The sequence below is a fragment of the Homalodisca vitripennis genome, chromosome 2 (assembly GCF_021130785.1).
Source record: "Homalodisca vitripennis isolate AUS2020 chromosome 2, UT_GWSS_2.1, whole genome shotgun sequence".
NCBI classification, from domain to species: domain Eukaryota; kingdom Metazoa; phylum Arthropoda; class Insecta; order Hemiptera; family Cicadellidae; genus Homalodisca; species Homalodisca vitripennis.
Genome location: NC_060208.1, coordinates 85,212,419 through 85,240,380, shown reverse-complemented (window position 1 = coordinate 85,240,380; position 27,962 = coordinate 85,212,419). Strand labels below are relative to the sequence as shown.

General features: G+C 31.2%; 1 protein-coding gene across 3 annotated transcripts in view; it reads right to left on the bottom strand.

The window, feature by feature from the left end:
• LOC124354299 (E3 ubiquitin-protein ligase RBBP6) overlaps window positions 1–27,962 on the bottom strand; it is a 119,859-nt gene that overhangs the window by 14,025 nt on the left and 77,872 nt on the right. For all 3 annotated transcript variants that reach the window (XM_046804643.1, XM_046804641.1, XM_046804642.1), the window contains one exon: window positions 27,700–27,834. In XM_046804643.1, the coding sequence (XP_046660599.1) occupies window positions 27,700–27,834 (135 nt within the window). The remainder of the gene's footprint in view (window positions 1–27,699; window positions 27,835–27,962) is intronic.

The window sequence follows — 27,962 nt, the reverse complement described above, 5'->3', positions numbered from 1 at the left end:
GTTATAGCTGCTTTCATAAACATTCCATAATTAACTCAGGAAAACTTTCAGATCATCCATGATAAAACTTTTGCACAGCCATGTTATTTGTGTAACACCAGTTCCTATTCCAAAAAATCAAGAAAAACTAAGATTGTTTTGGACTGAGGATCTATAAAGTGTCATATTCTATTTATTTAAAAAATCGGGAGATTTACATCACAAGATAAAATTTCCATCTAGCTTTGAAACAATACTGCCTTTATGTTCAGATAAGATTAACTAGGAATCTATGTAGAGCACTATGTGTTTTCTAACAGTGCTAATTCCCAACATTAAAAAACATGGAAATCACTTGTAAACATATTTGAAAATTTTAAAACATAAAGCGTTTATCTTACAACTGTTCTTTATCAAAAGACTGATATATAGAAGCGAAGTATTAATATAATCTGAGATAAGAGTCAAATGAAGGGGAAAAGTAATTGCATGAAAAGAAAACGTTCCTCGAGGTACATGAAATTGTATCCACTCTTTAAGGCCTGTTTGAATGGAAATGGGTGAAGATTTCACTCACTATTACTTAAAAAATGAATGTTTGGGAATATTGTCTGCTTGGAAAAGGGTTACAATAATGCTCCTTTTAGAGGTCACAAGCTTTAGAGATTGGTTTTGCAAGATGAAACTGAAGAATGGATATACAAATTTCTTTTAATGCCTATCAATTTATAAGGTTGTTTGACCTGAGATGCTTAAGTATAATTTTGTATGTTAGAAATACAAGTAATAAGCACATAAATAACAATCCCAGAGTACTCATCTGGGAGTTACTGGCACAACAGTACAGAGTCGCGATGAAAGTGTTAACTACATGTATCATAGCTAGACAGTTATTGTATTGTAGTTTAACACACTGACTGTGGCAGACACACCAGTGCATACTGGAGATCAAGATACTCAAGATCATTCAGTATAGAGCCACAATGAACGTGTTCACTACATGTGTCATAGCTAGACAGTTATTGTGTTGTAGTTTAACACACTGACTGTGGCAGACACACCAGTGCATACTGGAAGGTCAAGATACTCAAGATCATTCAGTATAGAGCCACGATGAACGTGTTAACTACATGTGTCATAGCTAGACAGTTATTGTGTTGTAGTTTAACACACTGACTGTGGCAGACACACCAGTGCATACTGGAGATCAAGATACTCAAGATCATTCAGTACAGAGTCGCGATGAAAGTGTTAACTACATGTGTCATAGCTAGACAGTTATTGTATTGTAGTTTAACACACTGACTGTGGCAGACACACCAGTGCATACTGGAAAGTCAAGATACTCAAGATCATTCAGTACAGAGTCGCGATGAAAGTGTTAACTACATGTATCATAGCTAGACAGTTATTGTATTGTAGTTTAACACACTAACTGTGGCAGACACACCGGTGAATACTGGTCAAGATACTCAATGGTCAGTACGGAGCCGCAATGAAGGTGGTAATAGTACCTGTATTAATAAAAGTGTTAACATTCATGAGTTTATGTACGCTGACATGATTGGGAGTAGATTCCAAAACACATAAGCCATGATTACAAATTATTAATTACTTAATATTTTTATTTAATCTTTGTATTTATCCTGATATTAAAAACATCATGTGTGGTTTTGGTAGACTTACATCAAGATTTCCGTTTCCTTTAACAATTGTCAACTTTAATAATTTCTTAATATTTTTGTTTATAAGAAGGGGCCTATCCCCCTTTTAGCTTGTTCTCATGGGTCACTAACCTGAGTGAAATAGAATTCTTTGTCAGACAGAATAAGGAAGAGGAGTGTATTTACAGGACATAGCAACACACTAATAAAGTACTATGGTCACAATTGAGGATTTGAACTTTAAACTGACAGCCAACAGCTCTCGCACATTGTTTAAGGATACTCCAAACCGAACAAGATACTTTTGTTGCTAAACAACATAATTATTTAGTTTTACTATGACAAATTAATGTTTGTAATGAGGCATTTTAAAATGTTTAACTCCAGATTTATTTATTTTGTTTTAAAATCTTGATAAAATAAGAATAAGTGAACAGTAGAGGTATGCAAGTGATCCTGCCCACAGTGATGGCCTACTTACAGATTACTTAAAAGGGTTTGAATTTTAAAGACCTTGATTAAATAAGAAGAATTGTGAACAGAACAGGTAGGTCTATAATAATTACCCTGATGGTGGCTTATTAACAGATTGCTTCAAAACTAAATTCTATTAAAATTTTAGATGAGTTACTTAAAAGAATAGTGTAGATAGGTAGATCTTCAGTGATTTCTTGACATTTTAACTATCTAAAAATTGAACTAGTGGAAATATTCAAATTTATTTCAGTCATATCCAAAATAGCCACCTTACCTCATGTTCTAGTCTTGCACCGACATAACAGGTGTTCATGTATTCGTTCACCATTCTTCATGTAACAATACTTTTGAAATGAAGTATCACTAGCTGTGGGTTCATTAAAAAAAAAGGCGAATTACCTTTCACCAGAATTTATATTTGGAAAATGGTGTATAAAATTGCTTATCTCACTAAAACGCACACTCCTAAAAAGAATTACTGAAATTAGATTTCATCTACTCTCATTTAAAAGTTATGAGCAATACTTCATAGACGGTTTGCATATTAATTTTGAAAAAAAGCACTGTCTGAGAATATTCTATTCTCTGTCGAGGGTGTAATTATTTGAGTGCAATAGCTTCACAGGACATTTTTGAATTACATATAATTTGTTTTGTTTTGATGAATAACAATTTCAAAAATAATAACATCAATATTATTGTGTATATGGAAAAATTTACAAATGATAAGTCCCAAACTAATACACATTTCTAATTATTTCACATATACTTTTCTGCTGTGACTGTACCTTCTGCATTTATTATTAGTTCCTTTAATATTTTTATTTATTGATGTAGACAGAAGAAACTAGTAGCATAATCCAGCTATGAAAAGGTACGATTTTGGGAATGGTTTGAGGCTAAAGGGTATTGGAATCAATAGTTTTCCTTGTTACATCACATCTGCCCCTTCAATAATATAGAGACTTCTACCTATCGAAAGGATTGAAAACACTGAGATTAAGATTCCCCTAACTGTATACAGGGGAATGTACCATCTTCGTCTGTAATCCCTCTTATTGGATTTATTAACCCTTTGCGATCGGCATTAAATTTACATGATTGCTGGGTCACAGCTGTTCTCTGCGTTAGGTCACTGATTTATGATCAGTCCTGTCCTTTAGTTCAGCGGGCCACACATTGTGTTCCTTACTGGTTTGTCATTCAGCTCCGTCAGCTCACTATGTGTGGCCCAGTATTATTTATTGCACAGTTATAAAATTCTGTCCTTATCCAGTTGTGGCTGGAAAGTGCTACAATCTCTCAATTAAATAAGTAACCTAAATATTTCTCTATTTGCAGCACATACCATAGTAAACATTGTTTATAATTGTTTTTATTTCCGACTGGGTGTCACTGTAGCTGCTATAGTGTATCAATTTATTAAAATACTAGTACATTTGGGGGAGACGAAGCTCAAAATATGGAAATGAGTTTATATTCTGTTGATACTAGAGATCTGCTTCAAATTGATTGTATGTTTATTCTGCATTTTAAATAATAAACTTTTAAATGAGATAAATTTAATAAGTTAAATTACATATTACTTGATTAGTTTAAAGAGCAAATAAAAAATAACTAATTGATAAAGTTAGAACCTTGAAGCTAATAAACTTTGAAACTAGAAACTTTGTAAATAATTTGGCCACTATGTGTGCCCCGACAAGTTGAGTGGACAACCACCTGAGACTCCATTCAAACTGAGCGAGAGATAAGTTTTGGCCACATTAGTGCCCTCTTGATTGCAGGGGGAATGATAATTAATGTCATTTGCTAGATGAGGCTACACCTCATTCACCAATATTTCTCATTTTTAATTCATATTTGCCTTAAGACAAGCTTAAGACTAGGGATCTATAGCAGACCACCTGCAGTTCATGACATATAGTGGCTACCTTCTTAATTTTAACATAACTCCCATATTTTTGGAAAATAATAAATTATGTATATCTAAAAATTTATATTTTACCGTTACATTTATTCCAAGAACTTATTTTGCATTATTATATGGTTAAGTTGCAAATCCAGGAATAAAATGCATAATCTCATAAGTGAGAAGAGATAATGAACCTATGATATTAAACTTATGTAGAACTCTGTATTATATTAATCACCAAGCAGTAATTTTACTTTTAAGAAATAAATATTTAAATAAAGTAAACAAAATCTAGTACTTACAAAAAGGTACACCCAAAATTTTACAGGGTTTCATGATAAGCTTAATTTATTAGTGCAAAATTACCTTCTCAGGTCAATTTAAAATTACATGACCGGAGCCTAAAATTTGATTGTTCACTATGCAGATAAGTTTTTTTAAACAAACCTGTAGGATTGCTATTAATGTCAAATCACATGTTTTATTATCAGCTGATTGTTAGTTGAGAATGTTTACATTTTGAGTTTGTTTTTGTCTAAATTGATGAATTAAATATTTGTTGTCAAAAAAGTTATTTTAGTAATTCTGTAGTGATGAGTAGGAAAGCATGATAAATACAGAGAAAAAAGTGAGACTTATGACTTAACAGAAACAAAAAAGAGATGAATTAATAGTTGAAGATGATAATCTATTGTGGTTTGGAAGAATCGTTCCAAATTTTTTGAGGGCTGATATTTTGAAGGTTTTGCACTCAGGACATCCTGGTATTGCAGGTATGAGATCAGTTGCACGGTACTATGTGTGGTGGCCTAATATCGATCATGATATTGAGATGTTCATAAAAAAGTGCACTCCATGCCAAGAGGATCGAGATAACATAGAAGAGGTACCAATATATCCTTGGAATGTACCAGAAAAGATTTGGGAAAGAGTACATATTGACCTAGCTGGACCAGTCAATGGCTCTATGTGGTTTGTAGGTGTTGATGCTCTCTCTAAGTGGGCAGAAGTTGACAGCTTGAAGACGGTACCACCTAGATACCTTTGTTTCTTCGTATGCATACGATTACGAGCATGGTTCAGTAGACTACCAAATGAAATAGTCACTGCTAATGGACCCAAGTTTGTTTCAAATGAGATTGAAGACTTTTTCAAAAGACATGCAATAAACCATATTAAGACTACTCTTTACCATCCAAAAAGTAATGGACTTGTGGAACGACTTATCAGAACCTTGAAAAAGAGATACTACTCGACGAAAAAGGAAGTAGGAGACGGTACATTACCTCTCCAAAATGTACTCTTTAGCTACAGAAATCCCCCTCAAAAAACCACCGGAAAGACTCCATCTGAAATGCTTTTAGGATGCAGAATTCCCACAGTATTTGACAATATGAAACCTAATATTAGAAAGAAAATTGAAGCAAGACTTTGGAGAGATCAAATTAGGGATATCCAAAAAGAGCCTAGTCTTTGAAGAGGGAGAAGTGTGGATAAAGAATGAACATGGCAGCGGTTGGTCGGCTGGAGTTGTGGGAAAACTAAATGGATTATACTTGTACAAAGTTCTTGCTGGTGGAATTGTAAAAAGGAAGCATTCCGACCAATTGAGAAAACATGTGGGTGCCGTGGACGAAAACAGGCAACAATCCAATATTAATGGCGATGATAATTATTAAGGGGGGAAAAGTGTAGGATTGCTATTAATGCCAAATCACATGATTTATTATTAACCCTTTGCACGCCAACGTACCTATATTACGGCCGTCGGCTACTCAACCGAAAATCGCCAACGGCCGTAATATAGGTACGTCACGTTTTTCACCTGTAATTTTCTTATAGTTCATCTGATTGCAGCGAAATATTGACTAATCGATAGTCGATTAGTTGCTTTGCAACCACAAAGTAGTTAATTCCTTTATGGACTGTTTGTTTGGTCGTATTTGAGCTTCGCAGCTGTTGGATTGTTTGGTCGAGAGTGAGGTTACGTTCGTGTTGCTGTGCGTTGTTTACGTTTGTAATTCTCTCATTACTTTTGTTGTTAGGGCATTTTTATTATGCCCCTTTTATTAGATTCATTGGTACTTTGGGATTATACCGACCACACCCAGACATGAATCGTTATTTGACATTTAGCTTCAACTGATTAATAGATTAGCGTAGAACAATATTTTGTCGATATAAAACAGGAATTGTCTTATCGCAAACCCCTCCCCATCCTCAGACAGTTGACATTTAGCTTCTACTGATTACTAGATTAGCGTAGAACAATATTTCGTCAATATAAAACAGGAATTGTCTTACTAGTATAAACAAATTCAACATTTTCCAATATATAATTTTTATTCTGTGCAAGGCCTTTCTGAATCAAAGATTCCATCATCAGGCACTTCACAAATTATCAAATGTTTACATTTTTAAATAATATTTAATTTTATAATAACATATGGTTAACAATTTGGATGTATGGTTAGCCAGTATAAAATATTTAATCAGAATTACATTTTTAATTTCTTTATAAATTGAGATGAGAGTAAAACTGAATTTTGAATTGGTCCGTCTTCATTGTTGATAAGTTTTTCTTGATTTGTGTTAATGTAAAATGTTTCCCAAGCATTTAAGTGTATTGTGTTAGTAACTTCTTTTAATAATCGTAAATTTTTATTAGAGATGGTGTGTCCAGATTCAATACAGTGATTCGCCACAGCAGATTTTTCATTTCTTCCATATTTTATATGTGCAAAGTGTTCTTTAAATCGTGTCTTGATGTTCCTTTTAGTTTGGCCAATGTACAATTTATCACAGTCGTTGCATTTAATTTCATAAATTCCTGATTTGTCTTATCGCAAACCCCTCCCCATCCTCAGACAGAGGTCAAAGTCGAGTGGTCTAGTAGATAACGTGATTGCAGAGTCTCGCCGCCCGTTCGCTTTGTTGTACTTTCGTATTTTACCCCTAAATTTCTCCAAACACAAAAATTCAACAAAAACAAACATTACCAAACAAAAACTAAACTCTTTATTGAAAAAAACGCACAAAACTTGTTTTTATTCTTGATCAAACTCCGCCATCCAAAATGCGAGTGCCTCCGGCCGAAGGTGCTTCCGAAGCTCGCGCTGATGTCAAAGAAAGAAAAACATCCCTAGAGATAGTATCTATCAGTAAAATATAATTATAGAGGGGCTGATCAGAAATATAAATTGAATTGTAATGGAAAGGCAATTATGTACCGTGCAAAAAACTATTTAACTATTATTATGTGATGCCGCGTGGCCTGCCGTAATCGGGATTCTCGAGAAAGATAAGATAACAGCGACCACAATACCTGGAAATGCTTGTTGATTGATGGAATGTTAGTTCTGTTACTCAAAAACATCGTTTTATAACGTTCTAAGTTCATTGAAAAAAGTTTAAGCGAATCTGACCTCATTAACAATTGATAATCTTTATAAGTTTGTAATTTTGTAATTAAAGAGTTGTTTTTTCGTTCTATAACGTTTGTTTATAATATATCTATAAATTTATATTTTTGTGTTCTTCATACTGGTGTGGTTGGTATAATCCCAAAGTACCGATTTGTATAGTGTCAAATATTGATTTGTGAATATAGTGTAACATTACATACAACGTCCATGCAACTTACAAAAACTGTGCCCGTGTCACATTTAGTGAAATAAAGCACAACTGGACTTCTATATAAGGTAGGCTTTTGAAATTTTGTAATTCGGTTAAGGGGTAGATATAGATTACTGGGATATAACAGGAAATCAGCCTAAATGTTTTTTGAAACCATTTATTTGTGCTAAAAAACATTTTTTTGAAAATTTATTTTTTTTTTAAATTTTTATTTTTTTAATAAGTATAAATTACATTTATGCAACTAAAATTTACCAACTGAACAAGAGAATTTTATAAGCAAAACAATGGTAAAGAAATCATCAATATCTGTTAAAAAATAAAGAAGTTATGATAAATTTTGTGAAATCTTGCAAAACTGCTGAAAATGCCCTTAAGTGGCGTTTCTGGGTAGTACTTTTGGAAAATAGGCTGGCGTGCAAAGGGTTAACTGATTGTTAGTTGAGAATTTTTACATTTTGAGTTTGTTTAAGTTTTGTCTAAACTGATGAATTAAATGTTTGTGGTCAAAAAAGAAGTTATTTTAGTTAATTCTTAAATGCTCTGCCTTATGTGTACAAATGTACTTATGTCACATGGTGTTCCCATTCACCTATAAGGAGGACAAACAAGATATGTCAAGAACATACACAGTCTTGGAACATACTTTGTATTTGGAGCAAGCAAATATCTCAGTCCAGAGAATTCACACTGGATGAAAACTCTTCCAGTAAACCTGGCCCACGCTCCACAATATATGCCAGCATTCCACTTTGATACAACGTTTTGATAAAATATGTCATTCTTTATCCAACTCTATTTGTATGGCATTTAAATTATGTGGTGGATAACCAAACAATGACTTTAAAAATTTTTAAATAGCTCAATTTCAGCTGAGAAAAATCCTGTTTTTACAGACCTAATAGAAATCCCGAAAACACTGAAGATGTGTTTGGAGAAATAAAAATATTCATATTTTTAAACATTTAGGAGGTGAAAGAGACTTCAAAAGACTGATTTTAAAATTTTACATCAAGAATTAAAAATTTGTTGAGGCAATAGACTGAAATGTAGAACAGTTGTGACTAGGTCATTCACACGTCATAGACCATCTCATTTGTCCAATCTTACCCACAGCTTCTTAGTGAAACACATCAAAACATCCTCAGCTTACTTACAAAGAGACCTGATTCATACTTTCTATGATTCTTTTGCTCTTCCTAAAGATGAAAATTCCCCTGAAATGAATGAACTTTGACAGAGCAGGGTCAACTGTAACATAGACAGGGGCTACTGCACAACATAAGACATTTTTCAGACAAGTCTCTTACATTTGGTATAGCTACAGTATTTTGACTTAGTCAAAGTTAATGAGGGAGGTCAGCCAGGCTTTCTCCAGATTAGTATTACAACAGCATTGCCAACTACTCAATAAAGAAAGGTTAGATCTAAATCTTAAGTGGTTCTAGGCCTAAAGAAGGAAAATAACAATAGACTACTGTCAATTAATTAAGTAAAGAATTTTATGAGGATCAGTACATTTAAGATATAACAATATGGGGTATCCAAATTTAATATTTGACATCTGGTTTCCTATAGAAACTTAAATCTTTGAGATGGTAGAACAGTTATGTCAGGCTTTGGTTCAAATCCAAAGCAGTTTCAAATCCAACACTTTTAGTAAGTTCTGTGCACTTTGTACAGAACCAACTCGTTTCCTAACTTTGATTTGTTATTTTTTATATTTGAGATTTAAATGTTTCTCATAGTCAGTCCGGAAAATTATTTTAAAAAACAAACATCCCACCGAGATTACTAAAAAAAAATTCACAATTAACATGAAGGTGAAATAAAACACAAATTTACCACTAACTTGTATTTCCAGACACTCAAACTACAGATGGTAGTTGACATCAGGAGTAAAAATTAGAGTAAATAAAATAATAAACAATACAAATAAAGGTAACAAACAAATATGGCTTGATGCTTACATTAAATGCTACAAATCTACTAAATGGTAACTTTAAAATATTTAGCTTACCAAATTTGTAATATTTAACAATAATAGCAATTAATTAATGATTATGTTCTAAAATACCTTTCACTGCTATTTTTATAAAAGTTAAATAAGGTAGAAAACAATTAAAAGCCAGCCAAACAATATGTTTAGCACCACATGAGCTTCTAATTTTATATATTAAGAAACAAAATAACAATTTTATGAAATACTCAGGGAAATATTTGTGAGCATAAATCAACAAACATAAGATGAATGATTACAAAACAAGATAATTTAACTTCCCACATCTTAGTCTTCTATCAACGACCACAAAATTTCAAATAAAGCAATTCTCATTGAGACAATCAGCGTTATTCCACTGATAAAATTTTACAATTTTTAAGTTACTCAACTTTACAATTCTAATTTGACCTGCTTCAAACACCGAAATAACAGTACAAAAACACCTTAAGTTTAACTCCTTTGTTCAATTTCTGTTTTAGGACTTTATTTTGGTCATAGAATTATTGAAGATATCTCACAAAAAAGATATGATAAATATGCATTGAAAAACTATTTCTTTTTTCTACTGTAGTGTATCTTTTTGAGAGTTTAAACAATAGTGTAGAAATATTATGATTTTCCTCTGGAAAAACCAATAAAATATTTATAAAACGTTTGAATGGATATTAATTATATTTTTAACATTTGTGACACATGAGGTGGGAATTCACCACTTATATAATGTACAGTGTTAAGACTATGTAGTTGTTGGGGGTCATATTTCTAGGTCATCTCTCCTCTACTCTTTCCGTTTACCACTGTTATAATTTCAGTTCACATTCAGGACATTTGAAGTCAACAAGTGGACATTCAATTGTTTTGTGGGTTTACCAGCCTTTGTGTGTTATTGTTTAACTTTTTTTGTGGACTTTTATATGGGTTTACTGGTTTTCATTGCTTTGTGTTTTTAACACATTCACTGCTGTTGTGAATGTAAGTCCTGTCAAAGATGTGTAGAAATCACTCCGCGTGCTATCCTTTCTGATCGGAGATCTTGCAATATCATTGTTGCAATATACGCTAAATTTTTTCAGCATGCTTAATAAGTTTCAATATTTTTTTAAGCAGTTAATGTGTTAATGAATACCAGCCTAATTATATCACGCTTTCTAATCTTTAATAACAAAAGAAATTTTTACTTTCTTCCTATGCAATGTATATAAGATGTATATAAGAATGCTTTTTACTGCTAGATATCAAAAATGATAGAAAAGATTGAATGAAGGTGTATAAGTGAGTATATATGTAAAAGGTGTGGAAGATCTGATAATTTAACTAAGACACTGACAGCACTATGTTGTTCCTAAACATATGTCTTATAAAAAAAACCTTCCTTTACTTGCAGTCAAAATATTGAAGTTAATAGCATATTTAGTTCACAATTTTTGAAAGTAGCTTTGTAGTGAAATCTGGTGAAAACTCTAAAAATACCAACTGAAAATTGTAGAGGACAGAGATATTTGCATGTTAAAAACACAAGTGTTTGAATGGACAAAGCGGTTCAAGGATGGGCGGGCGTGTATTGGAAGATAAAAATTGGCAATGAAGATGGAACTGACATCACCCCTTGTGCCGACGTTAATGTCAAATTGTCTGCACACACTGATCATGTCTGAATGGGTAAAGCAGTTAAATGATGAGCGTGTATTGGTAGAAAATAATTTGCATGATGAAATAACTGCCAACACATATTGTACTGATGCTTATGTCGATTTGCCTGTGCATGCTGATCATGTCTGAATGGGCAAATAAGTTACAGGATAAGACGTATTGGCAGTCAAAAATTTGTATAACAAAGGAACTACCAACAACTCTTTCCGACGCTTATGTTGCCTTGCCTGAACATGCTGATCATGTTTAAATAGGTAAAGCAGTAGTTAACAATTTGCGTGATGAAGAAACTGCCAACAACTCTTACTGACGCTAATGTCGACTTGCCTGCACACGCTGATCATGTTTGAATAGGCAACGCAGTTTAAGGATGGGTGTGTATTGGTAGTTAACAATTTGCGTGATGAAGAAACTGCCAACAACTCTTACCGACGCTAATGTCGACTTGCCTGCACACGCTGATCATGTTTGAATAGGCAACACAGTTTAAGGATGGGTGTGTATTGGTAGTTAACCCTTTTACTGCCGGACACCTTTTTTTTAGTTTGTTGAAAAATGCCGGGCTGAAATTGACTAAAATGTAATGATTTTTTTAAAAAAATCATGGATTCATTATTTTTTTATCATAAATTGATAAACTTTATCTTGTTTTTTTCCTTATAAGTTGTAATTTGCTACAAAAAATAATTTAAACATTTTCTGTCCTTAAAAAATATATATATTATGTCATGAAACAAAAATTTTAAATAAATAAAAATTATTTTTTGAGTTTGCACTTTAACAACTATATTTAAATATTAAACCACCACCATAATTATAATTTTTTATTGTATAGTAATTATATATAAACATTCCCAAAAAGTTTTAGGAACATACCTTGAAAAATACTGAAGCTGTGATGAATTTTTGAAATTGGTGCAATATCCTCGAATTTCAAGATAACACGTTTATTGATACATAACTTTACACTATATCGCTTTATAATACATAAATCACTTTATAATACATAAATCACTGTCCATTGATATGAAAATATAATACATAATACAAAATTAAAGTTAAAGGCACTTTGATCAATATTTACAAAAATATATATACATTTTTAGGTTCATAGGCCTGCTGATTAGCACTTGTGTTCCCCAAAACTTGTGGGATGAACACCTTTTTTGCAGTTTTTGCAGACAGTCCTGGTTCTCTTCCTCTTCCCTCCAGTACTCATTTTATTAATCGTAAAAATATGTAGATTTACAAATATAAATGTCAAATAAAGCGTAAAACACGAAACAACACAAGTGGAACTCACAACTAATGAGATCGACCATAACCTCATCAAACCAAACTCGAGTTATAACCAAAGAAGTTCAGTAACAAAAATGGCTTCCATAGATTATAAAACCTGTTTTCTGTGTGTTGTCCATATAATAATGAATAACACAGCTGAATTTCGATGCATTTGGACAACATTGAAAAACCAGTATAAAACAAATACGAGACGGCTTTTATAGCGCACGTTGGCGATTTTCGCACAAACGGCAGCGTGCGCAATCGCGCACGTCGGCAGTAAAAGGGTTAACAAATTACATGATGAAATAACTGCCAACACATCTTGTACTGATGCTTATGTCGACTTGTCTGAACACACTGATCATGTTTAAATAGGCAAAGCAGTTCAAGGATGTGTATTGGTAGTTAACAATTTGTGTGATGAAGGAATTGCCAACAACTCCTATCGATGATAACTTGCCTGCACATGCTGATCATGTTTGAATAGACAAAGCAGTTTAAGGATGGGCGTGTATTGGTAGTTAACAATTTACATGATGAAATAACTGCCAACACATCTTGTACTGATGCTTATGTCGACTTGTCTGAACACACTTATCATGTTTAAATAGGCAAAGCAGTTCAAGGATGTGTATTGGTAGTTAACAATTTGTGTGATGAAGGAATTGCCAACAACTCCTATCGATGATAACTTGCCTGCACATGCTGATCATGTTTGAATAGACAAAGCAGTTTAAGGATGGGCGTGTATTGGTAGTTAACAATTTGCGTGATGAAGGAACTGCTAACAACTCTTACCGACGCTAATGTTGACTTGTTTGCACACACTGATCATGTTTGACAGGCACCTAAGTATTCATGCATTGTTTCATAAGTTAAATTTCAACAAATAAACCATTTGCTACATGTCGTGCAAGAATTTGAACAATATACAAAAAGAATTACGTAAATATGGTGCCAAAACTTCTCACAACTTTGAATTGCTTACAGTGGCGCCAAATGTTAATAAGCCGAATAAGAATCAAATTTCCTTTAATGTTGATTTGGTGTAAAAAGCCTAACTAAAACCTTGGGGGCTGAAATTATAATCCTCACCCACAATATATATATATATATATATATATATATATATATATATATATATATATATATATATATATATACACACACACACACACACGTTTACTAAAGTCCTATCTTCATATCAGCTAGTAGAGCACCTGGAGAATTGATTAGGTAAAAGAAAATATCTGTGTAGTGGTCTAGCAGCAGTATAACTGTAGAAAAAGAGAATTCAAACCTGACAGTATTGTATAATTTTCCCTGTAGCATTATACATGCAAATAAATAAAGTTTTCAATATTTTCCGTCATAATTTACAGATATATTGTAAACTTAATATATATGTAGAGTAAAAAAATTGGCATTAACATACTTAGGATGTTCTTAATTTGAGGTGTATATACTTGGAAATATATATATATATATATATATATATATATATATATACATATAAACTTAAAAAGAATTCAAGAACAAACAATTAGGCTAAGGGTTAAAAATGGTTTAAATTTAGCCTTATTGTTTATACCTTTAATTAATTTCTCAAATAAAAATCAATATATAGCTTTGAGGATCCTGGGTTATATTAACAACAATAATTGGCATGATAAATAATAAACTTGCACAATTAAATTCTACAAACAAACAATATAGCTCACTTATATATAAGAAAATTTTTATCAATTAGTGCACAGCTTAATCACAACAACACACAATTTACAAAAATCCAGTCTATAGTTACACAAGTATACAATAATAAATGTAAATAATAGATAAAATGTAATATTGTAAGTTGGGCTCAGTGTCAGAATGTAATTCCGTCTTGAAAGTCTTCTTCTTCAATTCAATTCACAACACAAGAAATAGCTTTCTCACATGAACTGTCCTGACAGTTACCACAAAATTACATCTATCATAATGTAGGAAAAATAAAACTTCAATTTAATAAAAAAAGGAATGGTTTATTAAAATAAATGATTATTACACCACATTACAAAAGGCTCCAAAATTATTCCCAATACAACAATATCACAGAAAAATCAGCCATAAAAATAATTTACCTCTAATATTACTAACACATTAAAAAAATAACAATTTATCACATTTATCCACTTATAAGACTTATAAAACTACAGAAATATGACTGTATACAATTTTTGTAATTAGTTTTCTTTAATAAGTATTAATATGAATACATACATACAATTTTAAACAATTATAAAATGCTTAACCAGCAAATCTGCTTTAAATTATAATCTGTTTGAAAATCACAAAGAAACTTTACTTAGACATTAAAATTAAAATTTCATAAATAATAAACCATGTGAAAGCCTTATAAAAATGCCATAAGCATATTAATACACATGGAAATACGACAAGGACTCAAATGAAAAAATATAGAAACTACATTACAGGATGATAATAATACACATGGAAATATTTATACATAATCATAGACAGATAGAGTACGCTTGAGTAGAAATCATGGGTTCTGAGGTTGAAAAAAGTCTGGCAACCTCAAAACAGACATGACCCTCACAATATGCAACAGTTCTTATCCCATAATTATTGCATTATAATTTACAGTCCTGTAAACATTGATTTCATAAAAAAGGGTTTTAAAAGGGAAATAACCCTTTCTATGATTCCATGCTAGAATATGAGCAGCTGTTAATTTCACAAACAAGTTTTAGTTATAATTGAAGGAATATATATTAGTCTTGTTGAAATTAAAAAAACTACATACAATTTGGTTTAGTAGCTTGTTAGCTGTACTAAAAATCCTGACTTCAATACACATTATACCAAACCGTAGCCAAAATAAGAATATATATACACTCATTAAAATTGTGCGTAAACAAACTTATATAAAAATAAAAACCAGTAATAATGAGAATATTTAGGTAACACTCTTATCACTGGCATGAAACATCATTTTTAAAAGCATGATATACATTTATATCATGGAAAACAAAAGTTAAATTAAATTTACATTTAAATTTTTATAATACATTTGTATCTATAGTTTTTATAAATTGATACAAATCTTCAACACTTTGTTTCAATGAACAAAGCTTTGTATGTAAAAAAGTGTGTTTGTCATTGTGAGAAAATAACAGCAAAAACTCTAGAGCAGCTTGTTCCACATGGTGTTCATATTTTTGTATTTGAAAATCCTTAAACCTTAAGAAATAACAAACAATATAAATGTATTCAATTTATAAATATATTTGGCAACTTATATGGTTAAACAATTAAATGTAAGTAGTTACATAGTTTTATATTAATGATTTGTCAATGTTCAACTATAACTAATTAATTAATAATGAATTGTGGAAGAAATAAAAATGTCTTATATTAAAATCTGGTGACTTTCATGAAGCATACAAAGCAAAAAATATAACCTATTTCCCAACAAATATCAATTAAAAAAATTAACACATTTTAACAGATAGGTTTGGTAGTGACTGGGTGACTAATTATCAAAAAATATGCACAGGAAAAGACATCTCAGTGTTTATAATATTAACTTATAAAAATTAACAAATTTTGTGTTTTATCTGTCTACACGGATATTGTTATTAAGAATAAAACATGGATTTTAACTCTTATAGAACCAGTACTCAATTTATCTCTCACACGGAACTACATGAAAGAGACTGATCTTTTCTAGTACTGTACTAATGTTGCTTGCATGTAGTGCTGGTTCCACTGTTCCTCTTCGTGCAAATCTTTACATACCGCATCTTGGTTCGATTTCTATTTTTTGTATTGTATTTAATATATCGTGACTTGTATATGTAACTGTAGTCCAATGGAGGATATTGAACTCATTGTAAACTTGTTATCCGACAGAGAAGAATCTGATTCAAGTTCTGACAGTTCTAATGATGACGGCTAGTGTGAGAGTGGATATTATTGTTGCCGGGGTTAGAGTCAAATAAAAATAAAATAAATATTTTAAACATATGATTTGTGGGTTCCCACTGAAATGGAGTCTGAAAACCAGTGGAGTACGGACTGGACAAGGTCTGGCACTAGTGGTGGCGGGCTGGAACTCCAAACCCCTTGCAAGGAAACAAGGTTCCTGAACATTTTCAATTAACTTTTTGGATATACATAAGTAATTTTTGGGTGAGAATAACCATGTGTGTTTTTCTGCATTTTAGGTTCATGGTTTCTCTTATTTCCCACGGTGAAATGTGTTAATGATAGAGCAAAAGCAAATAGTAAATATTTTCAGAAACTCAGAATGGATGCAGAAAAACTCATTATTGACGCCCTAGAAAAATATGATGCGCAAAGGATTCAGAAAGGCGAAATCGAAGCCCAAGAACAAAATAAGAATAAGAAAGTGACACTCAACAAGAAAAAGAAAGATGAGGAGGAAGATTACTGGCCAGAAAAATTACACTGGGGGGAAAAGTAAAGAGGCACCGTGGCTATTTGAAAACGAGGCAGACTGGTGAGCTGATAACTGATAAGCGAGTAAACAGGAAACTGATTATCTCCTCAGGTACTCATAGTCCGTAGATATAAAAAAACATCACCTCAGTCTAGTATTTTGGTCATAACTGTTGTTTAAATTGCATCAAGTGAAAATTGTTTACCGGGAAAATGATCAGAGCAAAGATTGAGCAGCATGTTGTGATCCAAGTTTCTAGTTTAAAATCATCTACCGAGTGCTTGAATATGCCGAATAAAGTGTTTGGTGATTCCACTGAGCCGCAAGCACATGTTTTTGAATGGCAAAAATGGTTTCATGAAGGCCGAGAAAAGGTGGAAGATGACGAGCATCCTGGTCACGCTTGCACTTGAACTATTCATCAGTAGACTCAACATTCAACATATTAACCAAATCATGAGAAGAAATTGTCGTTTACCCATCCAAAATATTGCTGACCAAGTTAACATCGATAAAGAAACTGTGAGACAGATTTTACTTGTGGATTCTACACTAAGTAAATGCACCAACACATAGCGCTTTATCCATTCAGCAGTTTGTAACTGTTAACCCTCCGACTGATAATCAGAAACTCCTAGAATGATACAATAATTGTTGTTTACCCATCCAAAATATTGCTGACCAAGTTAACATCGATAAAGAAACTGTGAGACAGATTTTACTTGTGGATTCTACACTAAGTAAATGCACCAACACATAGCGCTTTATCCATTCAGCAGTTTGTAACTGTTAACCCTCCGACTGATAATCAGAAACTCCTAGAATGATACAATAATTGTTGTTTACCCATCCAAAATATTGCTGACCAAGTTAACATCGATAAAGAAACTGTGAGACAGATTTTACTTGTGGATTCTACACTAAGTAAATGCACCAACACATAGCGCTTTATCCATTCAGCAGTTTGTAACTGTTAACCCTCCGACTGATAATCAGAAACTCCTAGAATGATACAATAATTGTCGTTTACCCATCCAAAATATTGCTGACCAAGTTAACATCGATAAAGAAACTGTGAGACAGATTTTACTTGTGGATTCTACACTAAGTAAATGCACCAACACATAGCGCTTTATCCATTCAGCAGTTTGTAACTGTTACCTCCGACTGATAATCAGTCCTAGAATGATACAATAATTGTTGTTTACCCATCTGACCAAGTTAACATCGATAATTTTACTTGTGGATTCTACACTAAGTAAATGCCAACACATAGCGCTTTATCCATTCAGCAGTTTGTAACTGTTAGACTGACTCCTAGAATGAATTGTCGTTTACCCATCCAAAATATTGCTGACCAAGTTAACATCGATCTGTGAGACAGATTTTACTTGTGGATTCTACACTAAGTAAATGCACCAACACATAGCGCTTTATCCATTCAGCAGTTTGTAACTGTTAACCCTCCGACTGATAATCAGAAACTCCTAGAATGATACAATAATTGTTGTTTACCCATCCAAAATATTGCTGACCAAGTTAACATCGATAAAGAAACTGTGAGACAGATTTTACTTGTGGATTCTACACTAAGTAAATGCACCAACACATAGCGCTTTATCCATTCAGCAGTTTGTAACTGTTAACCCTCCGACTGATAATCAGAAACTCCTAGAATGATACAATAATTGTCGTTTACCCATCCAAAATATTGCTGACCAAGTTAACATCGATAAAGAAACTGTGAGACAGATTTTACTTGTGGATTCTACACTAAGTAAATGCACCAACACATAGCGCTTTATCCATTCAGCAGTTTGTAACTGTTAACCCTCCGACTGATAATCAGAAACTCCTAGAATGATACAATAATTGTCGTTTACCCATCCAAAATATTGCTGACCAAGTTAACATCGATAAAGAAACTGTGAGACAGATTTTACTTGTGGATTCTACACTAAGTAAATGCACCAACACATAGCGCTTTATCCATTCAGCAGTTTGTAACTGTTAACCCTCCGACTGATAATCAGAAACTCCTAGAATGATACAATAATTGTCGTTTACCCATCCAAAATATTGCTGACCAAGTTAACATCGATAAAGAAACTGTGAGACAGATTTTACTTGTGGATTCTACACTAAGTAAATGCACCAACACATAGCGCTTTATCCATTCAGCAGTTTGTAACTGTTAACCCTCCGACTGATAATCAGAAACTCCTAGAATGATACAATAATTGTCGTTTACCCATCCAAAATATTGCTGACCAAGTTAACATCGATAAAGAAACTGTGAGACAGATTTTACTTGTGGATTCTACACTAAGTAAATGCACCAACACATAGCGCTTTATCCATTCAGCAGTTTGTAACTGTTAACCCTCCGACTGATAATCAGAAACTCCTAGAATGATACAATAATTCTTGTCTTTGCGCAGCATATTTTTCAGATATTTTTTAAAAATATGTGCTAAATGCTCTGTAATAAATGTTATATATCAATTATTTTGTTAGAAACCAGAGAAATTTTTAAAGTAATGTATATTGTACATTTTTTTGTTTTCAAAGTTTTACTCTACGTAACTTTCATATGAATTGAGATAGTAAGATACTGTAAATGTAAAAAATATATCCACTTATTTACAACGAAAAAGTGTTTTGATAAAAATATAAAGTATGTACTTCTTTTTTGGCAGTAGGCATCCATATTGGTGTTTGATAAATTCTTTGGGTAAGAGCAATATCAGATAATGATGAATGGTTTTACTGTCACTATCAATTTTCACAACCCAACACACATTCTACCGGTTTATAATCATTCAAACTACCTGATGAAAACAAATCTGACAAAGAAATATTATCATTTTGGCCAATATGCCACTTTCATCACCACAACTAATATTTTCATCATCCAATAGTTCACATATATAATTTGAACGAGGATCGCCCATTTCACAACATAGCAATCAATTATAAACAACTAGCCTACATAATAACCTAGCAACAAAGAACATAAGGCCTTGTAGCGCGCCCGTCAGTTGTATGCTGTGCGGCATTTGGATCGCTATCAGCTGACAAGAGTAATATTACGAATATAAAATGTACTGATGTTTATGAGTAGAGGATTCGACTGGTGCATGTTACGTGTTTATAATAACTTAACGAGTTTTGCATAAAAATAGCAGAAAGTTGACCGATGGCTCTACCGTCATTATCAGTTCAAAAGTGATATTGATGAACCTCTGTGCCGTTCAATCAGTTGGAGAGTTAAGAAAAACCCAGTGTTGCAACATCCAGCATATTCTGCCGATTTAGCACTATCTTCGGGCTATTCTGCAAAATCAAGTCGACTGAAGGGAACTCATTTTCAAACTGTTGAGGTGAAACAGAACGTGGCACAAGTTTTGAAGGCGCACTCAAAAGATAACTTCCAGCACTGCCTTAACTAGTGGAAAATACAAATACAGAGGTGTACTGAGAGGGGAGAGAATACGTTGAACGTGATAAATAGGAGATAACGTAAAACGTCACAAATTTAATTTTTTACCAAAAGTCTCGATTATAAATAACCGTGATTTGTATATGAGATTTGTAAACAAAGAGTGTTTCAAATATGTTTTACTGAAAGTAATGTTTTTTTTATATTTACGTAAACTTAAATAAAAAAACTCGGAAGAGATAACGATGACAAGAAACTTTGCAGATGCCTTCTTTATATTACGGTGAGTAGTGCATAATACTTTTTTTTTTTTTTAATAATATAGTCACATTTATATTATTTACAATACAATATATGCATAAAAATTTTAAAAATCTTATAAACATTGGAAACTTGGACCAGTAATACACACTCTAATAATTAGGTTTTTAATATAAGCTATCTTTATGCAGATATTGGTAGAAAATTTGGTATATTTGTTTTAAAACTTTCTTCTATTACTTTGATCTCTGTTTTCCAAAACTAAAACATAGAGAATATAAAAATAAGAAGAATTGCATAAACAATGAGTTGCTCGAGAATAGAAGAACTTTTATAAACATGAGTAAAGCTGTCAGAAATGCTTCTTCCTGCAATGAAATGAAACATCACCTGGCACTAAGGAAGAAAGAATCTGAAGCAAAACTATTTCAAACTAAAATAAAATACTATGATAATGTAATAAGTAACTCACATAATGTCTGTAAAACAATATGGAGAGTAATTAACAATAAAGCAGCTAATAAGGAAAAATTTCTAGAATATTTTGATGCTAATTTTGATTTAGATATGGGGGAAGCATGTGATTCCTATGAACTGTGTGAAACATTTAATAACTTTTATTGTGATATAGTAGAAGAGCAGATTATAACTAATTTGACTCATAGCTGTGGTGTAAGTGTTTTAACCCTGGAACTGGCCATCATTTTTCCCAAAATGGCAGGCACTTTTTGGTGATTTTGTAAGGGTTTTGTATTTTAATCACTGATTATCTATTTTTTAAGATACAAACATTTTAAAAACATCAATGTCTTTAGAAATAAATGCAGTTTCCCCAAAAAATATTAATGATTGAATCATTTAATATATTTTTATTTTTTTTTACAGATTAACGTAAAAATATTAGTATGGAATAAATTTTTCTCAAAATGTATAGCACCCTCTCAGGTAATATGAAAGTTTTTAGAATAATTCTAAAATATACAAAAGTTTGCTTATATACCTCAATTACAAATTACAAAAAAATATTTAGGTAAAAGAAGTTTATTGGTACTTTTGGATTATCTATAAAAACTACAAAATCAGAAAAAAGTTTGTATAGCACTATTATGTATACAATTGTGACATTTTGGAATCTATTGGATGAACAAATATTTTTTTCTAAGAGATAAATATATTTAGAAGAGAAAAATATGATATTTATAGAAGTTTACATTGTACAAGATATTTTTATATGGCAACAAACTTTTTTTATTTTTACAAAAGTCAAAATTGTGAAATAAATGCCTAACTTTTTAGCTAACAATTTTCTTTTCATCCAAATATTATTTATAAAGATAGTATGTTTATTGAAGTTTACAAAAATGTACAGCAATGTATTTTTATCTCTATTATTTTTTTGTTAAAAAAATAAAACAAGCGGTAGTCATAGAAATAAAACGCTAATACCTTCAGAAAAAGTAAAAAACTTTTTTACTTTTATAATAAATACCTTTGTATAAATTTAAATCAAAATTTAATTTAATTAAAATTAAATTGTCTACAAAGTAATAAAACACTGAACCTACGTGAACATAGGCTTATTTTCAGTTTCACAAAAATCCAACCTATTCGCTAAAACTTAACCTAACCTCTACATTTTTCACTTCACTAATTAAAAAAAAAACAATAAACAAACTTTTATTTATACATACTAAATAACAAAAAGTCTAAATATCCAAGTAAATAGCAAGCAATACACTAATACCGGCAATGGCGTAATAACAACAAAGAAATCAACACGGCAACCATGCAATGCGTTGTTCTTCTCTACTGGCTGAGTCGGTGATTGCGCAACAGAACAAAAATAAAATACTAGTTCATAGTCTTCGTTGTCTATTATACTGTTGCTTAGAGCAATTCTTCTTCTTTGTTTTGATATGATTTTCACTATATCCAGACAACGATAAAGTGACAAAAATAACAACATTTAATGAAGCTATTTTCGACGCATTAGGCAATTTGGGATTTTACAAAACACGAGCTTTTCAAACGCTTATTTTATAAACATTTATTTTCCTACTGGCTATTGAACAGATGTTTCTGAAAGCCAAGAATACACTGTTTTCAATGACGACACTTACGATCGTGTAGAACGTAAACTCACGATAGGGAATTTTTACAAACATACGGTAATTTTAGCGTGTTCGGAAATTACGCAAACAAATGGCAATCGGAAATGTGAACATCCAAGTTTAGAATTTTATAATGAAAGATTTAACTTAACTATAGAGCGTTTTATGATATAATATGAAACCTTGAATCTTTATCTTTAGATTTACGTATGTTTTACTTCAAACAAAGTAAAAATAGACTTGCTGTGAGAGATCATATTACGTCATAGTTAATGCGTCGAAAATAGCTTAGTGCCATTTTGAAACTGTAGTTAATGCGTCGATAATCGCTTAAAGCCAGTTGCAGGGTTAATGTCCTTGAGGTTTCCTGCATTTTATCTCCCAAAACCATCTTTGAATTAGAATTGGAAACAATACTTCTATCACTCAATAATACATTTTTCATCTGGTTATGATGATATTCCAATGCCAGTAATCAAGTATGCCTAATCATTTTTAATCAAACCACTACTTTGTGTTATAAATGCCTCACTTATTAGTGGAGTTTTTCCTAACAGGCTAAAAATTGCTAAGGTAAAAACTGCATACAAGATTGGATAATGAAAAGATTTTAAAAACTTCTGTCAAATTTCATTACTATCGTCATTTTTCAAAATATTTGAAAAAATAATGTCTAATCAATTGATAGAATACAATAAACTTCTTGCTGCAGAACAGCGTGGCTTTCGTGCAAATAGATCTGCTGTTACAGCTGGAATAGAATACATTGAATCAATAATAAATTCCATTGACAAAGGTGAGGCAACTGAAGACTCCAACTTCATGGAAATGTCTAAGGCTTTTGACAGTGTGTTACACAGTAAATTACAGCAGGTCTGGCTGATTTTGGTCTGAATGATAGATGCTTATCCGGGTTTAAGTCATACCTTACTGACAGGGAACAGTTTGTTGAGATCAGTGATCTCAATGAATGTAATAGAAAAGTGAAATATGGTGTTCTGCAGGGGTCCATATTGGGACCATTGCTTTTCATTATTTACTTAAATGGATTGCCATAAGTTGTAGGTCAGTTGGCCAAAGTCAGTATTTATGCTGACTATATAAGTGTTCAAATATCCAGTAATGATAGAGAAAAACTCAAATATCATCACTTAAGTGTTTATCAGAAATAAAAAAAAAATATATTCTAACATTGCAATCAACAACAATATGCTTAGATGTGTGATCCACAAAATTTCTGGGAATTAATATTGACAGTTCACTAGTTATAATTTTCATGTCATCAGTGTATGTAAAAAAATAAATTCTGTCTGTATGCTTTGTGACAGCTGTCAAAAATTTGTAGTAAAAAAACCTTGAGAATAATTTATTTTTTCTCAATTCACTCACATATAACTTATGGACTTGTCTATGGTGTCACATCGCACAGCATGTTAAATGAAATACTTGTTTTACAAAAAAAGGCAATCAGAATTATACTCAATTTACATTGGTTAAATTGCGTAAAGGACCATTTTTCGAAATTTTGAGATCCTAACTGTTTTTGGCCAGCACACACACACACACACACACACACACACACACACACACACACGCACACACACACACACACACACGCGCGCGAAACAATGCTTTATGTACTACAAACAGCAGCCAACTACCTACTCTTGGCTCAACCCATCATTATAACACTAGAAGCCGTGATAAGCATGCATTTCACTGTGGTTGGAGCTGTTTGCAGGGAAGCCACCGTATGCAGGAATTAAGTTCTATAAACTCTCCAGTAATTAAAAAAATGAAAATAATAAAATAAACATAAAACCTATCTAAATGATTACCTGACGGATAACTCTTTATATTCAATTGAAGAATTAATTGAAAAGTTATAACTTATTATTTTTTTGTTACATGAGAATTGTTTTATTATATGACAAGTAGTAATAAAGCAGAAAATGTGAAATGAACATAATGATTTATTAGTCTAAGAGTAAAAATAGCATTTCAAAATTTTAATTAATTTTTTATACAATTTTTTAAAAATAATGACAGTACTTTTATTGAATAAAGTTGATTGATTATGATATTGAGGACGGATCGCCAGGTGTCAATGAATAACCACATATATTACAATGTCGAATAGAAGTGGCCCAACTAAAGTGTATCTATATCAATCCATTATTTTGTAATAAATCGTATTAAAAAAATATTTTGAAACACATTTTAAACTACAAATGTTTACAAGAAATTAGAAATATTATTTTTCACTAAATTAGTTATTATGAACACTTTCTACATTAAAAGTTAAAAACTGTTTATATAAAATCATTAAACATTTATTATAAAAATTAAATAACATTCAAAATCCATTTATAAATATATAATACGTATATAATTCCAATTACGTTGTAAAACATAAGATATTAAAAAAAAAAACAAAGTAATTAATTACCTATTAACAAATACTATTGAATTTATTTCAAAGCACAATAAACATAAATAGGAAGTATAATACTGTAACAAATTATTTTTGAATGCAAATATAATTTAATTAGTAATTGTCTGTACTGGAAAATATGTTAAGTACATTATAAACACTGAAATTTTACATATGAGCAGCTATTTTATGTAGCTTATAATATGTGTGTTTTTTTTTTAAATAAATACAGTTATAAAACTAAATTAGTACAAAATATATAATTATTACAATAATTTAATAAATATGACATTAAGTGAATAAATAGGAAATAATTTAAAATCATTCCCTGGCAAATCTTCAGAAACATACATATATTGATTTTAAATGTTATGTAAACTATTGAAATACATATTTTAATGCGTACAGTTTTTTTAAATAGAAAAAATTGCTTAGTAATATTACAAAAATTTACATAAATAATTAAAGAAACAATAGTACAACCAGTACATAAACTTAATAGTTTTTTTACTTTCTTCAACTGCACATTTGCCTTGTAAAGATTTTTAGCTAAGTTTAACCCATTCAATTAAAAAAGATATATAAAATTTGCAATATATATGCATTTATATTTGCTTAAATTCAAGTTATATTATACTTCAAATTATAGTTTTTAAATTACATAAATTTGCTTAGGTTCTAAAACCAAAAGTGAATTCGTAATGCTTAGTTTTTAAAACTATTACAAAGGCCCAGTGAGATCATTTTTATAAGCTAATTATATTAAAATAATTTAACAAATTGAATATTTTGTTACAAGAAGACAAAATCTTCTGAAATGTATGAATATACAAAAACTTCTTCACAGTTCAAAATATAGCTTTTAATAATAATCAAGACATTAAATGTTTATGAATCTGAAAAATATATGCAACCAACATTTTCCTTGAGTATTAAGAAACAAGTTTGAGAGTCCATTCTGATTATTATTTGATAGTATTTCTAAAATAATTATTAAAATATAGTGGCAGTCAGTTAAAGGATGTTTTCAGGTGTGGAAATGAATTTTTCTTTTGATAAAGATATGAGTAATTAAAAACATATGTAATGTGTTCAATAAAGTTTTTCAGAAAAGGATGGGTCACATTTTGAGTAAATAATTTTTTTGATTACAATTACTGAAGTCTTTCTTGTAAACAAGTTTTGGAAGAAATTCCTTTGTGGAGTTATGCCTTAAAAAATGTGTATACTTTATAAAGACAAGATAGCCAAGTTAAATTTCTAAACCATCAACAAATGTTAAAGGGGATTTTGAACTGTTCATAAACACATAAAACTGTCAGTTGCCACTAACAAGGGTTAATCAAGTGAAAATATAAACTATACATATATTGATCATTAAATAAAGAAGCATATATATCTTTTAATCAACGACTTTTTAGAAATTTGGCAAATAACACAATGTTAAATCTTGGAGAAAATAATAAAAAATTATGACAGCATTATTTACTATTACAAAACGTATTTGTAAATTATGATTTACAATCTAATACCAGTGAAAGTACAAATATACTTTAAAAATATTTAAATAACGTTGAAAAAATACAACAGTTTTACTTAGCAAAAAAACCTACAACTAAGAATGAATTACAATTTTCTTTAATCTTCATCCGCACAAATACATTTGATGAGTCAAAACGATCATGAAGCGGCTAAATAGGTAAGTTTTAAAAATTGTATTCTAATATAAAAACGTAGGTCATAACATTCTAATGTAACTTTTAGCCAGATAGCTGTGACGTCCTAGGAGAGAAGAACCCATGTACTCCACAATTGTTATTATATATTTAAAGTGAAATACATTGTTTAAATATCACATATTAAATTTTATCCTTCATCAGGTGAAATAGTTTTGATGTCTATTAACCATTTATATACACATTTATGAAATCACATAATATAAACACACAGTATATTACACATATAAATAAGCGTATTCAAATCACAATACAAGAATTTTATTATCACAGAAATTTCTTATGGGTGGCAGAAATACAATCATACTACATTGACATGCAGCTTAATGGTGAACGCAAAACCCTTGAACATCTGAAAAGATTTAAAGACTAAAAAGCAGTTTACTCACTTAAATAATACTATTTTAATTGGTTCTCATAATCAGCTTAAATGTAGCTAGTTATAAAATTACAAACTTTATAAATAGAATGAAAAACTATTAATTTGAAATCATACAAATATAATATTTGAAATGAATTTTATTTCCTCTTGACAACAAACAAGGAATGGCACAAATCAATAGTAAAAACTACAACAAACCAGAATGTTACAAGGGCATTACGTTGAGGGAGTTTGACTACAAGACTAGTTCTAGGATACCTGGCCGGTGAGTTATTGTAGTAGGCTGTGTCGGCTCCACGACCACGAGGGTATCCCCTTGTCCTCCCTCTATTGCGGTTGCCTTGACCCTCGTAATACTGGTTATCGTAGTCTTTGAAGTTGCGTCCATGATACCTGGAGCACAAATATTGTACAATCAAAAAATTGGGCAAAACAATTACTTTACAACTAGTTTTAATTGTTAATTTATGATGAGTTCTTTTGTCTACACCCTCTTCGCAAGCAAAGGAGAAATTGTGATC